Source organism: Loxodonta africana, chromosome 21 (genome assembly GCF_030014295.1).
Source record: "Loxodonta africana isolate mLoxAfr1 chromosome 21, mLoxAfr1.hap2, whole genome shotgun sequence".
Classification (NCBI taxonomy): domain Eukaryota; kingdom Metazoa; phylum Chordata; class Mammalia; order Proboscidea; family Elephantidae; genus Loxodonta; species Loxodonta africana.
This window is the reverse complement of record NC_087362.1, coordinates 36,269,662-36,282,859: the sequence shown is the minus strand read 5'-3', so window position 1 is coordinate 36,282,859 and position 13,198 is coordinate 36,269,662. Positions and strand designations below refer to the sequence as shown.

The 13,198-nt window shown below is 49.8% G+C and overlaps 1 protein-coding gene across 1 annotated transcript in view; it reads left to right on the top strand.

Moving 5' to 3' along the window:
• The window catches only part of PLCG2 (phospholipase C gamma 2), a 211,736-nt gene that overhangs the window by 137,876 nt on the left and 60,662 nt on the right, over window positions 1-13,198 (top strand). The window contains exons 22-26 of the mRNA XM_003418088.4: window positions 259-368; window positions 2,602-2,698; window positions 4,870-4,936; window positions 6,923-7,080; window positions 11,753-11,855. Coding sequence (XP_003418136.2) covers window positions 259-368; window positions 2,602-2,698; window positions 4,870-4,936; window positions 6,923-7,080; window positions 11,753-11,855 — 535 coding nt within the window. The remainder of the gene's footprint in view (window positions 1-258; window positions 369-2,601; window positions 2,699-4,869; window positions 4,937-6,922; window positions 7,081-11,752; window positions 11,856-13,198) is intronic.

The window sequence follows — 13,198 nt, the reverse complement described above, 5'->3', positions numbered from 1 at the left end:
ATCCAAAAGGCATGTCCTTTTCTCATTGAGGAAACTTAGCGATATCAGGTCACCCCAAGGTGCCCAGGCACTGACCAGGCCAGTGCCACCCGTTGCTGACTTTTTGGGCCTCGGCACCTTGCAGTGCCAGGCCCTCACCTGCAGATGTAGCTGTAACCTTGGCCTGAAGCCTCTGCTCCCTAAAGGTGCCAGCAGGTACAGATGCCACCTCTGCTGCTGTCGCCCAGCCTGACCTTTTCTTTCTTGTTTCCTTGAAAGCCTCAGAGAACCGTGAAAGCTCTGTATGACTACAAAGCCAAGCGAAGCGACGAGCTTAGCTTCTGCCGTGGTGCTCTCATCCACAATGTCTCCAAGGAGCCTGGGGGCTGGTAAGGCTGCCCGGGGGCTGGTAAGGCTGCCCGAGGGCTGGGCTGCTGGGCAGGTGAACTTGACTTGTGGCTTTTTGGTAGCGAGACTCCCGTGCCGGCTTAGCTCCCCTTTATCTGCTGTTCTAAGCTGGCTTTGACAGCCGTGTACAACCCCTGGGAAAGACAGCTTGGTATATGCTGTATTTAGGAAAGCGGATAAACAACAACGATTCATAGCCTATCGTATATAGGAATCCCTGGATGACGCAAATGGTTAAACACTTGACAACTAGCCGAAAGGCTGGCGGTTCAAACCCACCGAGAGGTGCCTCAGAAGAAAGGTCTGGTGACCTGCTTCTGAAAGGTCACAGCCTTGAAAACCCTGTGGAGCAGCTCTGCTATATACATATGGAGTTGCCAGGAGCTGGAACAGACTCAGTGGCAGCTAACAACAACCAGCATATCACATATCATATGATAACAGCAGCTACCACTTACGGAGATCTTATCACGTGGCAGGCACTGTGCTAATTGCTTTCATACATCGTCAAACCAAATCTTCATTACAACCCTGCAAAGTTGTGACTCTGATTAGCCCCACTTTACAAATGCAGGAAATGAGGCTTTCCAAGGTTGCACAGCTCCTAAATAGTGTGGGCTTTTCCCAGTGCACAAGCCCGTGCATTATTTTAAATTCAAATTCGTACACTATTACTAAGTTCTGTGCTCTGTGCAATGCCCCATCCTGGGTGATGAGACCATCCTTAGGCCAAGGGTACCTGGATATGCTAGGGTTTAGTTATCTCTTCCCTTTGTTCACTGGGGAAGAAAAACTTATTGCCCATCAATAGGCTCTATTGGGCAGTGGTTTTTTGGGGTGATTTCTATGTAGAGCAATAAGAATTTGTCTGTCACCTGAGCCCTGGCAGAGATTGAAGCTCCTTGGAGGCGGGCATCTCTTCCACTGGACAGCCCGACCCAACTTAAGACGTGTGAACAACAGCTCTCCCCCGTTGGGTGCTTTTGTGTGCCAAACACTGTTTTAAGAGCTTTATTTGGAACACCTCATTTAATCCCCTCACTGACCCTATCAGGTTGGTTCTGTTGTTAGCCACATTCTACAGACGAGGAAGCTCAGGCACAGAGAAGTGCCATAACTTGTCTCAGGTCACACAGCAGGCTGGAATTTGAACGCAGGCTGCCCGATTCCAGAGCCCATTCTCTTACCTTCCTTTTTCTGTCATGCGTATGTTATATCCCTCCCCATACTCTTGCAAAAGTCCAGGAGGTGGGGGTGAGAGCTGTACTGTGCTGCATGGGCCAGTCAGCATGGGCCAGGTAGGAGAGGGCTGGGGCAATCTAAGGAGTTGGGTAGGTTTCCGAACTTTTTTGAAAATCAGGAGACTCCCTTTGTCTCACCCAGTTTTTACTTGGAGTTCGAGAATCAAAAATAGGGTTTTAGCTGAGTGACAAGAACTAAACACTATAGAGCACTTAGTGTGTACTAGGCACTGTTGAAAGCTCTCAGCATACATCAGCTTATCTAGTCCTAACCAGATCCTCTGATGGAGGTGCTATTATTAACTCCCACTTTATGGACAGAGAGTCTGAGGCACAGAGAGACTACAGAGCTGGTGGTGAAGTTGGAGTTTGATTCCAAGCCGCCTGACTCCAGAACCTTCTTCATGCCACTCTTGCTGCTGAATTCACAGCCCTTCCTGAAATGGGGGCGGGTACATGCTTTAGAGTTGAGTTTTTGTCTTCAATGGCTTCTGACTCCTTAAAGCTTAGAAGCATTTGACCGTGGTGTACTTCGCCAAACAGTGTTGCTACTAGTTTCGATTCCGACTCATGGCAGCCACACATGTGCAGAGCTGAACAGCTCCATAGGGTTTTCAAGGCTGTGATCTTCTGGAAGCATACTGCCAGGCCTGTCTTCTGAGGCATCTCTGGATAGGATCTAACTGCCAGCCTTACAGCTAGTAGTTGAGTGCTTAACCGTTGTGCCACCCAGGGACTCCAGCCAAACATTAGGACCATGCTAAGAGGAGGACAATGACAGCAATTGCTCCTCACTGCTAGAAAAGCAGAGGGCCCTCTGAAATGCCCCACTGTTACAGTGACCACATCCCCTGCTCAGTCAGCCCTTTGTCACCTTCCCCCCTGAGCTGAGCCAGGAGCTGGAGTCTGAGCCCAGGAATGGACTATTGATACTGCCCTGCGAAGGCCGTCTGACGCCGCTGCTGTTCTCTAGGTGGAAAGGTGACTATGGGGCCCGAATCCAGCAGTACTTCCCGTCGAACTATGTCGAGGACATTTCAACAGTTGACGTCGACGAGCTAGAAAAGCAGGTACGTCTCAGTCATTGTGACAGGTGACCAGCTGGTCCTGTTTCTCAGGAAGAGCCATCTCGGTGGGTTTTACATGTGCTGTGGTGTGGTCCCTGTGGAGCTCCGGAACAAAGAGAACCTAGCGAGAAGGAAATTGGGAGTATTCCCAAGTTGTAGTGGATGAAAGTCGCTGAGACAAGCCTGTCACATTTTAATCAGGTTGTGCCAGGACTGAAAGGCTTTGAATATGCAGGAGAACCCCCTCTGGAGTGAGAATGGCCAAACAGGGAATTTGGTCCTTTGGTTAAAACAGCATGTGAATAAAGCGCATTTAGTTTGGACAGCCAGACGTGAGGAACGTGCTTGGTGTGCCTAAGTAAGCAAGTATGCCTAACCAGAAGGTGAAAGGAGGCCCCGCTGGTGACTTTGAGGACCTGGTTTCTGGGAACCAGCCTCCTCTCCACCAGAAGGCTGGAAGAAGAGCTGCTTTCACGTGATGGCGCCAGCACCCAGAGTGGCTTCTCTGTAGTGAGGATGTTAAGGCCTCATGAGAGCCTGAGTGGTATTCTGAGGGAGGAAAGACAACTGGGAAGGCTTCCTGGAGGAAGCAGCACTTAAGCACCTGGAAGTCAAGGTAAAGTCCAACAGCAGGAGACTGGCAGAGAGAATTCCCAGTGGGAGGTAAGCCCCAGCAGAGGCTTGGTGATGGAAACATGGTGAGTTAGGGTACTTAGCAGAGGCAGAGGTGTGACTCCCTTCCCGTGTCCATACTTCACTGCCCTCGCCCCACACTCAGCACTAGCCAGGTAGGGAAGGGTAGTCCAAGGAGTGGCCAAGTGCACAGTCCTCAGTTCTGCTGCCTGGAATGGCTTGAGGGCAGTGTGTGCAGTGGAGGCAGAGCTGGGAAGGCTGACCGCAGCTAGTAGAGCCGGAAAAAGCAGATCTCAGAGCACTGATGTTTCTTCCTTGGACGTGGGGAGCCATAGGAGGCTGTTGAACTGGCCTTTTGTTGACAAAATTGTCCCATTTCATAATCATGCCAGATAATGGGCCCAGGAGGTGGTGCTTTTTTTTTTTTAATAGTGGTAAAATATATGTTGAAAAAAGCCATTTTCTTTTATTTATTGTGCTTTAAGTAAAGTGTACAAATCAAGTCAGCCTCTCATACAAAAATTTATACCCACCTTGCTATGTACTCCTAGCCTACCCCTAATGAGACAGCACGCTCCTCCTCTCCACCCTGTATTTCCCGTGTCCATTCAGCCAGCTCCTGTCCCCCCTGCCTTCTCATCTCCCCTCCAGACTGGAGCTGCCCACATAGTCTCATGTGTCTACTTGAGCCAAGAAGCTCACTCTCCACCAGTATCATTTTCTATATAGTCCAGTCCAATTCCCATTTGAAGAGTTGGCTTTGGGAATGGTTCCAGTCTTGGGCTTACAGAGGGTCTGAGGACCATTTTAACCATTTTTTGAAATTGTGGTAGATACATACGTAACAAAACATTTGCCATTTCAACATTCTTCACGTGTACAATTCAGTCACGTTGTGTTCACCAGGTCGTACAGCCATCACCACTACCCATTTCCAAAAGTTCTTCATCACCCCAAAGAGAAAGTCAGAACTCCTTGAGCAGTAACTCCCCCTTTTCCCTCCTCCTGGCTCCTGGTAACCACTAATAACTTTGGTCTCCATCGTTTGCCTATTCTAGAGATTTCCATTAAGTGGGATTGTGCTGTCCTTTGTGTCTGGCCTATTTCACTTAGCGTGATGTTTTCAAGGTTCATCCATGTCGTATGCAGCATCTGTCAGGACTTCACTCCGTTTTCTGTCTGAGTAGGACACCATTGTACAGATATATCACATTTTATTTATGTTGGTGGACACCTGGGTCAGGAGGGTTTTGGGAAGCCAGAGCTGAGAATATGTTTCGGAACCTGTTGTAGAATTTGTTGGGCGTGTTTTTAATGTGTTGGAGAGTGAAGAGTTGAACCCGTGGTGCCTGCTCGCTGCCTGGTCTCATCAGCTCCATGCTTTATTATTCCTCCCTCTCCCCTGGGCCGATACCGTAATGAAAATGCATTTTATACAGTTCCACGGGCAGTGTCTCTACCAAACAGCGTGCTTTGGAAACTGCCTGTCTTTTTATTATTCCTGTTAAGACTAACGTGAGTTATGTCTTGTTTCTTCACAGATCATTGAAGACAATCCCTTAGGGTCTCTTTGCAGAGGAATATTGGACCTCAATACCTATAACGTCGGTATGTGCACATGCAGTCTGAGCCTGGCTTCCACCAAAATCCCCTAGAACAGGCCCTCAGACCCACCCCGAGCAGGGACACGGATGTCTTTGGGTCATCTAGCCTTTGATGATGCCTGCTGGGTCCCTAGCTGAGGCTGAGTATTCGGGCCAAGTTGGTCAGTGATCGCAATCTTATGTCTGCTATGGGTATCGGTAAAGTGCTGAAACAGAGTCTGGTACATTACGAGTGCTGGGTGAATGGTGGCCACTATTATTAGCACCGTCGTCGTTAGTGTTTCTGTGAGCTGTCTGTTTCCCAGGCGTTTCTAGTATGTGCTGAGGAGCTGGCCAGGCTGAGCTGGAGCCTGGAGTTGGGGTCCTGAGTTCTGAGCCCCTCACTGCCTCAGTCCCTTCAATAGGCCCCGTCACCTCCCCTCTGAACCTCAGCTTCCTGGCTGCTCAGCTGGAGGTCAGGACACCTGGCTGCCCAGCCTACAGCTGTTGCGGGGGCACCAAAGGCAGGGACCCAGTACACAGACTTGTGCGATGGGATTGGGCTATGCTTTGCATGAGGGTCCTTGGGCCTTGAGCCTACCTTTGAAGTGGACACAGTGCAGTTACTGTATGAAGGGATCTGGGAGAGACGTTCTGGGCTAAAAGCCAAAGGGGCCTTCTTCTCTGAGCAGCCTGCATTTTCATGGTAGGCCTCTGTGTTCCCTACATGTAGTCTGTTGATCCATTAGCCTTGGCCTCCTTCCCCCCAGGCCTGTGCACCTGTTTCCTGAGCCTTGGGTAACAGCCGTCTCCACACCTTCCTGCTGTGTTCCAGTGCTTTGCTTTCTGCATTTGTTCCCCTTACAACTATCCAGTGAGGTAGATAGAAGAGGGAGTCTTAGTTCCAATTAACAGATGAGAAAACTGGGCCCCTAAGTAACCACAGGACATGCCTGAGCCCCACGGGAAGGTAACGGGTGAGCTGGGTGTGGGGACTCAGGCTGACTGTAGGCACTTACAGTGCTCTTTGTGTCCTCTCCTTTGCTGTGTTTGCAGAGCAAGGCACGAGGCTCAGTGGTTACCAGCAGGGGTTTGGGGTCAGGTTTGATTTGAGCTTGACCTTTGCCCCTACCAGCTGTGGCCTTCCATGTGTTCCTGTCTCTCAGTGAGCCTCAGTATTCTATAATCAGAGCACCCCACCACCACTGCTAGTTAAAAGGATTAAATAAAACACGGTACATGTAATCTGCTTAGAATATTGCCTGGAGTGTAAGGGCTCAGAAATGCTAGCTGACACTATTACTTGGCAGATCTCTTCCCTCTCACAGCCTTGTTTTCTTATGTATAAAAGACTTCTGCTCCTTGCAGGACTGTCCTGGGGCTGCTGTAACAAATGACCACAACCTAGGTTGCTTCAAAAAAACAGAAAGGTATTCTCTCATAGATCTGGAGGCCAGAAGTCTGAAATTCAGGTGTCAGCAGGGTTGTTTCGTTTTGGGGGTTACATGGGAGAATCTGTTGCGTGCCTCTCTCCCAGCTGGTGGTTGCCAGCCCTCCTGGGTATTCCCTGGCTTGCAGCTGCATCACTCCAATCTTGGCCTCCGTCCTCACGTGGCTGCCTTCTCTGTGTCTCAGATCTCCCTCGTTAAGGACACTGGTCATTGGATTTAGGGTCGACACACAGTCCAGGATGATTCTCACCCTGAGATCCTTAACTTAATTGCATCTGCAAAAACCCTATTTCCAAATAAGGTCCTGTCTACAGGTAGCAGGGATTAGGACTTTGATGTCTTTTTGGGGTACACTATTCAGCCCACTGCATACCGTCAGCAGTAACAGGGGTAGAGCATCCACACAGTGTCTGGTACAGAGCCGATGTCTCGTCCGTGCCGACCACGATCACAGCGGTGCCGGTTTGGTTTGCCTTGTGACAGGGCTTGGGCAGGGTCAAATGTGGTCCTGGTGGCCTGCTAACAGGCTGACGGGGGCTTCTGTCATTCTCTTCCCAAAGTGAAAGCCCCACAAGGGAAAAACCAGAAGTCTTTCGTCTTCATCCTGGAGCCCAAGAAGCAGGGTGACCCCCCGGTGGAGTTCGCCACAGACAGGGTGGAGGAGCTCTTTGAGTGGTTCCAGAGCATCCGAGAGATCACCTGGAAGATCGACACCAAGGTAGGTGCCGTGCTCACCTGCTGCTCAGGTGCTCACCCACTGCTCAGGTGCTCACCCGCTGCTCAGGTGGGCCTGCTATTCTCAGCCCTGAGACTCTGCTGAGGCCCCGGGCGGAAAAGCAGTCCCGAGGGCCACATGGAATTCAGAGAGGAGGAAGGAAAAATAGGTGGGTTCAGACAACAGGAGCGTCATCATGAGGTGGTGGATAGGGATGCTGAGGTCCCCTCGGGAAACTGGGTCTTGTTCGAACCCTTCAAAGTCTGTGTACATCCCGTGACACTTGATGTTCGGTGCCTGTCTCGCCCTAAGTATCTTAACAAGAAGGCATTGCCAGGCTCATTTGGAGTGCTTTCTTGTTTCTAAATGTACAAGGTGGCCTAGATCCTTCCCACAGCAGGAATTCTCTGAGCTCTGTCCCCTTGGAGCTGGCCCTGAGAATACAGAAACATGTCAGACCCAGTTTGCTCGCTTCAGAGGTTTGTATTCTTGTAGAGGAACTTCCACTCTAGATGGGAACAGACTTGTGAGTGTTGTCCTTACTGGAGTGTTAGTATCAGGCTAGAAGTGTTTTGAGAAGCTGTGAGGTTCTGAGTAAGAATGGGAGGTTTGGAATTGAGCAGGTTGGAGTTTAAATCTGGGCAGGGCTGGGTACAGGGCAAATAACCGAACCTCTCTGGGCCTCAGTTTCCTTGTATGCAAAATGTGGAGGCAAATACCTAGCCCAAAAGATGATGTGGAGAAGAACTGAGATGGTGCATGAGAAATGCTAGTCTCGGCGCCTGACGTGTAGCAAGGGCTTGTTATACGGCAGTAGTTAGTCTTTACGTTGTCGTCATGCCAGGATGACATCGGGGAAGGGTTGCCTTACCTTGGATGACGGTGTAAGGAGTCGTCTGCTCTTTCTTCTGGCCACAGAACTAGAAAGAAATTTTAGGGTTTCCCGTGTTCCCACTTGCTTCTACGGCAGATCTTGACCCAGAGTGTTGATTTTAAAACTCCCAGGACCCATTGGGACTCCTCAGATTCTGAGTGTAGTTGATGAGTTCCTTTCTTCCAAGGCATTGATTGAGTGGTCACCAGTAGCCTCTTGACCCATGCTTTAACTCCTCTGGAGTGAAGTCCTCTTCTTTGGAAGACTCTCTGTAATGGGGCCTATAATTTTTTCCCTGTCCCAGAATCCAGCCTGGGGCCTTATATCTGGTTCTGATTCTTCCTAAGGTTTGTCACATCATCACCAGTTCCTTGGGAGTAGCCATGAGCCAGGAGAGCTGCTGCTTCTCACTTTTCCTGATGGGGGCATCTGTCTAGTGCCTGCGATGCAGTATAGCTCTCAGGCACAAGGGGGCGCCTTTGCCCCAGAATTAATTTGAAAAGTCATCTTTATCTCCGTCTGAGTGTGTTGTTGGTTCCGTGGTTGTCATCATGATCTGTGTGGCACCATTTGTCAGCATATGTCCCTCCTGAGTGTATCCTGTCATTGGGGTCTTCTGGGCCCCTCCAGCTGAGAATGGAGAAAGACAGCAGCAGGAGGTCCTCAGAGACTATTCCCTTGGTACTTTATTTGCAGGCACCCTGGCCTCCTCTGAGAATGCACCTAATGTGGGGCCCGGAGAGTATGGGCGTCGTGACGACACCCTCTGCTTAGTGCATCCTGCTGTCTCCACTTCCCTTCGTGGAGAAAACTGAGGCTTCACTTGAAGGTTTTCTTCTTCCCGCTACATAACGCTTTCTGAAATTAAGCTTAACTATTCAAGCTTGTTCTCTGCCTTTGATCTACATCCCCCCTTAATTGGTTTTTACATTTGCTAAGATTTCATGAGAATTTTTTTCAGCCTTATTGCATTTGAAGGTTAAAAAACAGGAGTTAGCTCAACTGGCTGAGTTCCCACTCTGGCGTGGGTGGGGGCAAGGAACAAGGCCCCTTCATGCCTTTGGGGAACCAGAATGGGTTTAGCACTCAGCTCATTGACCAGAGCTTCTCCCCAGTGTGCCTGTCTCTGAGGACCTGCTCAGGATGCTGGATTTCTTCCCTGTCTCTGGCCTCCTTCAATCTGTGGCAATCGAAAGACCAGCTGCTGAGATCTGCCGACTTGTGAGCTCCCAAAGCCTAACCCGTGGTGTGTGTTCTGAGATGGCCTGATGAGTAGGTCTGGAGAGTAATTCTTACATACTTTTAAAGAGGCAATTGACATTTATTTCATCTTTAGCTGACACTGTCTCCTGCTGAGCTAGAAAAACAAGTGAGGCCCCACTGACATGTCACTGCCCTGTGCTTTGTGAAGCCAGAGTTCCTAACTAGACAGAGATGCAGTGGGCCTCACCACGCCTTCATTTGAATCAATTCTGTTGTCATTAGGGGGTGAGATGTGTTGTTGTCAGGGTTCCCCTCCCAAAACAACCTCATGTTGAAAACTGTACCAAGAGTACAAAGCCAAGCTGATACTCAGACCAGGAGAAAACCCCTGAAGTTTGTGAAGAAATAATGGCTTCAGGGAAATGGGCATTTTGCTGTTGACTACTTGGCTGACATCTTCTTTGCTTTTTGCTCCATCCGTATTCTACCTGTAACAGTCCTTTCTAGCCTTACCGCTATGGTTTGCTTTGTATCCAAGGATGCACAGGAAGTGTGGAATGAGCTGGTAAAAGTTGGGTGTGCATCAATGAGCTGGGGCCAATTTCAGGGGCTTCTAGTTCTGAGCTGTCTCAGTGATGTGGTCACTGCTGGGGCTCATGTAAGAGACTCGTTTACCAGTCATTGCCAAGGTCCGTTTGTCTGGCCCTGGGGATTAGGTTGGATGCTCTGGGTGGCACAAATGGTTAACATGCTTGGTTGCTAATTGAAAGTACCTCCAAAGAAAGGCCTGGCAATCTACTTCTGAAAAATCAGCCATTGAAAACCCTACGGAGCACATTTCTACTCTGACACATGTGGGGTGCCCGTGAGTCAGAGTTGACTTGACAGCAGCTGGTTTTGGGGGTCTGTCAGTGCTTGGGAGCGGAGACAATCTTATGGAATGAACTGGGTGCCCTAGTTTGTTCCACGGAGTGAGTTTCCCCATCCTTTGCAGAAGGAGCCGTCTTGCAGGGCAATCTGAGTAGCTACCACATGGTGGGTGTTTGCTACATGCCAGAAGATGTGCTAAGGTCTCCTCGTTTAATTCTCACAGAGCTGTAGGAGGTGGGTACTCACAGTAGCATCATTTTATAGTTTAGGAAACTGAGGTACAGAGAGATGATATGACTTGCCCAATTGACAGCTCCAATAATAGTAGGGCCAGGTTTTGAACTCATGTCTCCAACTCCAGTTCCCCCTTTCTTAGACCCTGGTTATGCTGCTGCTTTGACCAAATCACCTTCTGCTACCTGATCCCTGTCCACCTGCTCTCAGAGGATGTATCTCAGTGGGGAAAGCAGACCTGGGGTAGTGTCTAATGGCTCTACTGTAAGACATGGATGAGGGCTGGCTGAAGGCCTTGTGAACACGGAAAGGTGGGAAGAAGGCTGTATCCCTTCCCCATACTGGCTGGAGTGATCCATGAAGCTCTGTAGAGGAGGGCAGATTCTGGGGGACAGAGGACGGGAGACTTTGACAGCTGGGAGAAGAGTCGGAGGTTCTTGCCATAGTGCAGACGGACCTAGGTGTGGACTCATGGGCTGGTGTGGAGCCATTTGAGAGGAGTCACCTCCAGCTGCTGGTGGCTGACGGTGTGTCGGGGTGAGGCGGAATGGTAACTTACGTAGGGTAAGAGAGGGGCTTTGGGCCGGGCTGGGTGCTTAGGTGTCTGGCCTTGTCCCTGCCCCACTGTGTAGCCTGGGGTAAGCTGCTTCGCTTCTCTGTGTGCTGCGGTTTCTCTGTAAAGTAGAGATGGGGATACAGTCAACTTCTCAGGGAGGTGTGGACAAACTTAAGTAACATCCGCAAAGCACTTAGGATGCGACACCTGATACTATTTATCATACTCTCTCGAGGTTCTGCCTTGGCCAATGACAGAGTGATAGAATGTGGGGAGCCCTGAGAGGAGTGAAATGAGGCATCCATCCTGACTTTGAGACTCTGAAGGAGTTAAGAGTCAACAGTGGGTCCTCTGAGGAGAAATGCCCCCAAGCCCATAGCCTGTGAGCCTGGGCCCTGGAGAGCCAGAACGTGATGGGCTGGCGGGGGAGTGGGGCGCTGTGCATGTTTGAGGGGGTGCACAGGACTAAGAGTGAGAACCAGGAAGCCTTGGGGCATAAGCTCATGAGGACATGAGGCATGGGTTTTGAGAATTAGATTTTGACAAACTGCAGTTTCGGGTGAGCGGATAGGATGGGGGCAGAGAGCAGGGGGTTAAGGAAACAGCGGTGGTAACAAAGGAGCCCCCCCCACCCCCGCCCATATCTATATTTGAGAGTGGTGGTTAGGGGCTAAGCTAGACAACAGAAGCTGGGTGGAAAGAGCATGGTCTAGATGTTTGGCAGCGAGAGGAAGGAAAGAGGGAGAGGACAGGGGTTGTTGGCTTAAGGAAAGGAAGACATTCAGCTGTGTTAAAGATCTGAGTCTTCAGGATGAGAAAGGGTAGAGGAGGAAGAGGTAGGAGGAGAAGGGGGGTGCTGGTGGAAAACGTATGAAGAGATAGACGCTGGGAGGATGGCTGGCTGAGGGCTGAAACTAAAGGCTGTTGACTCCAAACAGGAGAACAACATGAAGTACTGGGAGAAGAACCAGTCAATCGCCATTGAGCTCTCTGATCTGGTTGTCTACTGCAAACCAACCAGCAAAACCAAGGATAACTTAGGTAATATTTTCCTCTTGACTGTGTCTCCTTTCTGGGATGAAAATGATGATTTCTCTCTGTCTGTCTGTGTCTGCTCTAGGCAGGGGCCTCACCTTGAATATGGCTACAGGGCAAGGAGGCTGGGGAAACAGGCCCTTTGATGTGTTAATAGGAAAATCTCCTAAAAGGGTAGATGAGTTTCCTGTGGCTGCTGTAACAAGTGACCACAAACTTGGCGGCCTAAAACAATACACATTTAGCCTCTCAGAATTCTTGAGGCCAGAAATGAAAAACCAGCATCACTGGCCTGAAATCAAGGTGTTGGCAGGGCCACGCTCTCTCCAGAGGCTCTAGGGGAGAATCTGTTCTTGACTTTTCCGGTTTCTGGTGGCTGCCAGTATGCCTTGGCATATAGCCACATCACTCCAATCTCTGCCTCCATGGTCACATTGCCTTCTCTTCTCTGTATGTCATATCTCACTCTGCCTTCTCTCCTAAGGACTCTGTGATTACATATAGGGCCCACCCAGGTAATCCAGGAACACCTCCTCATCTCAGGGTCCTTAACTGAATCACACCTGCACCCTTTTGCCATATATGTAAAACAATATTTCCCAGGTTATTAGGATCTTGATATTTTTGCATGCCATTATGCAGCCAACCACAGAGGGATTAAAAAAGGATTTACCAAAATTCTTCAAAGTAGCAAGTTCTCTAATGGCCTGAAGATGATACTGTTTATATTTTATTTTTCCTTTCTTTGGAGGCTTTTGAACAGCTCCTTGTCTCTGATCTTAAGGATCTGTGATCCTAGGACAGAGGGCCAGAGAAATAGTGCCAAGCCCAGGGTTAACTGGGTCTGGGACACTGGTCCCTGGGTACTGCACCATGCCATGGAAAAATGCCAGAGCGCAGAACCAAACTCATCCCAGCTCTGCGTGTTTATTACTTGGCTGTCCCGCCATGGTTGGATGGGAAGGAGCAAAGCTTCAAGTGAAGACTCTTCCTCCCATTCATTCTCTTACCCAACAGGCACCCCTTTCCTGTCACATCCCTCCCTGGGGGGAGCAGCAGCTGATTCTGACTCCACCAAGTTGCTTGGTTCGGGTGCCTGTGTCTATAACATCCTAGATGAAGATGCCAGATCTGTTCTCTGCATCTTCATTCCTGAGATCTGCTCATACTTGCTCTGCCCGAGACCACCCCTCCCTCTTTCTTAGCTGCCCCACTTTTGTGTTTTCTTGGCTGTAGCTAGACTAAATGGCTGTGGGCAAACCAGCCCCCTCTACTACCTGGGAGGGTAAGAATCCATTGTAGTAACAGGGCAACATCACCTTAAGCACTTGAACATCTTGTCAAGGAGA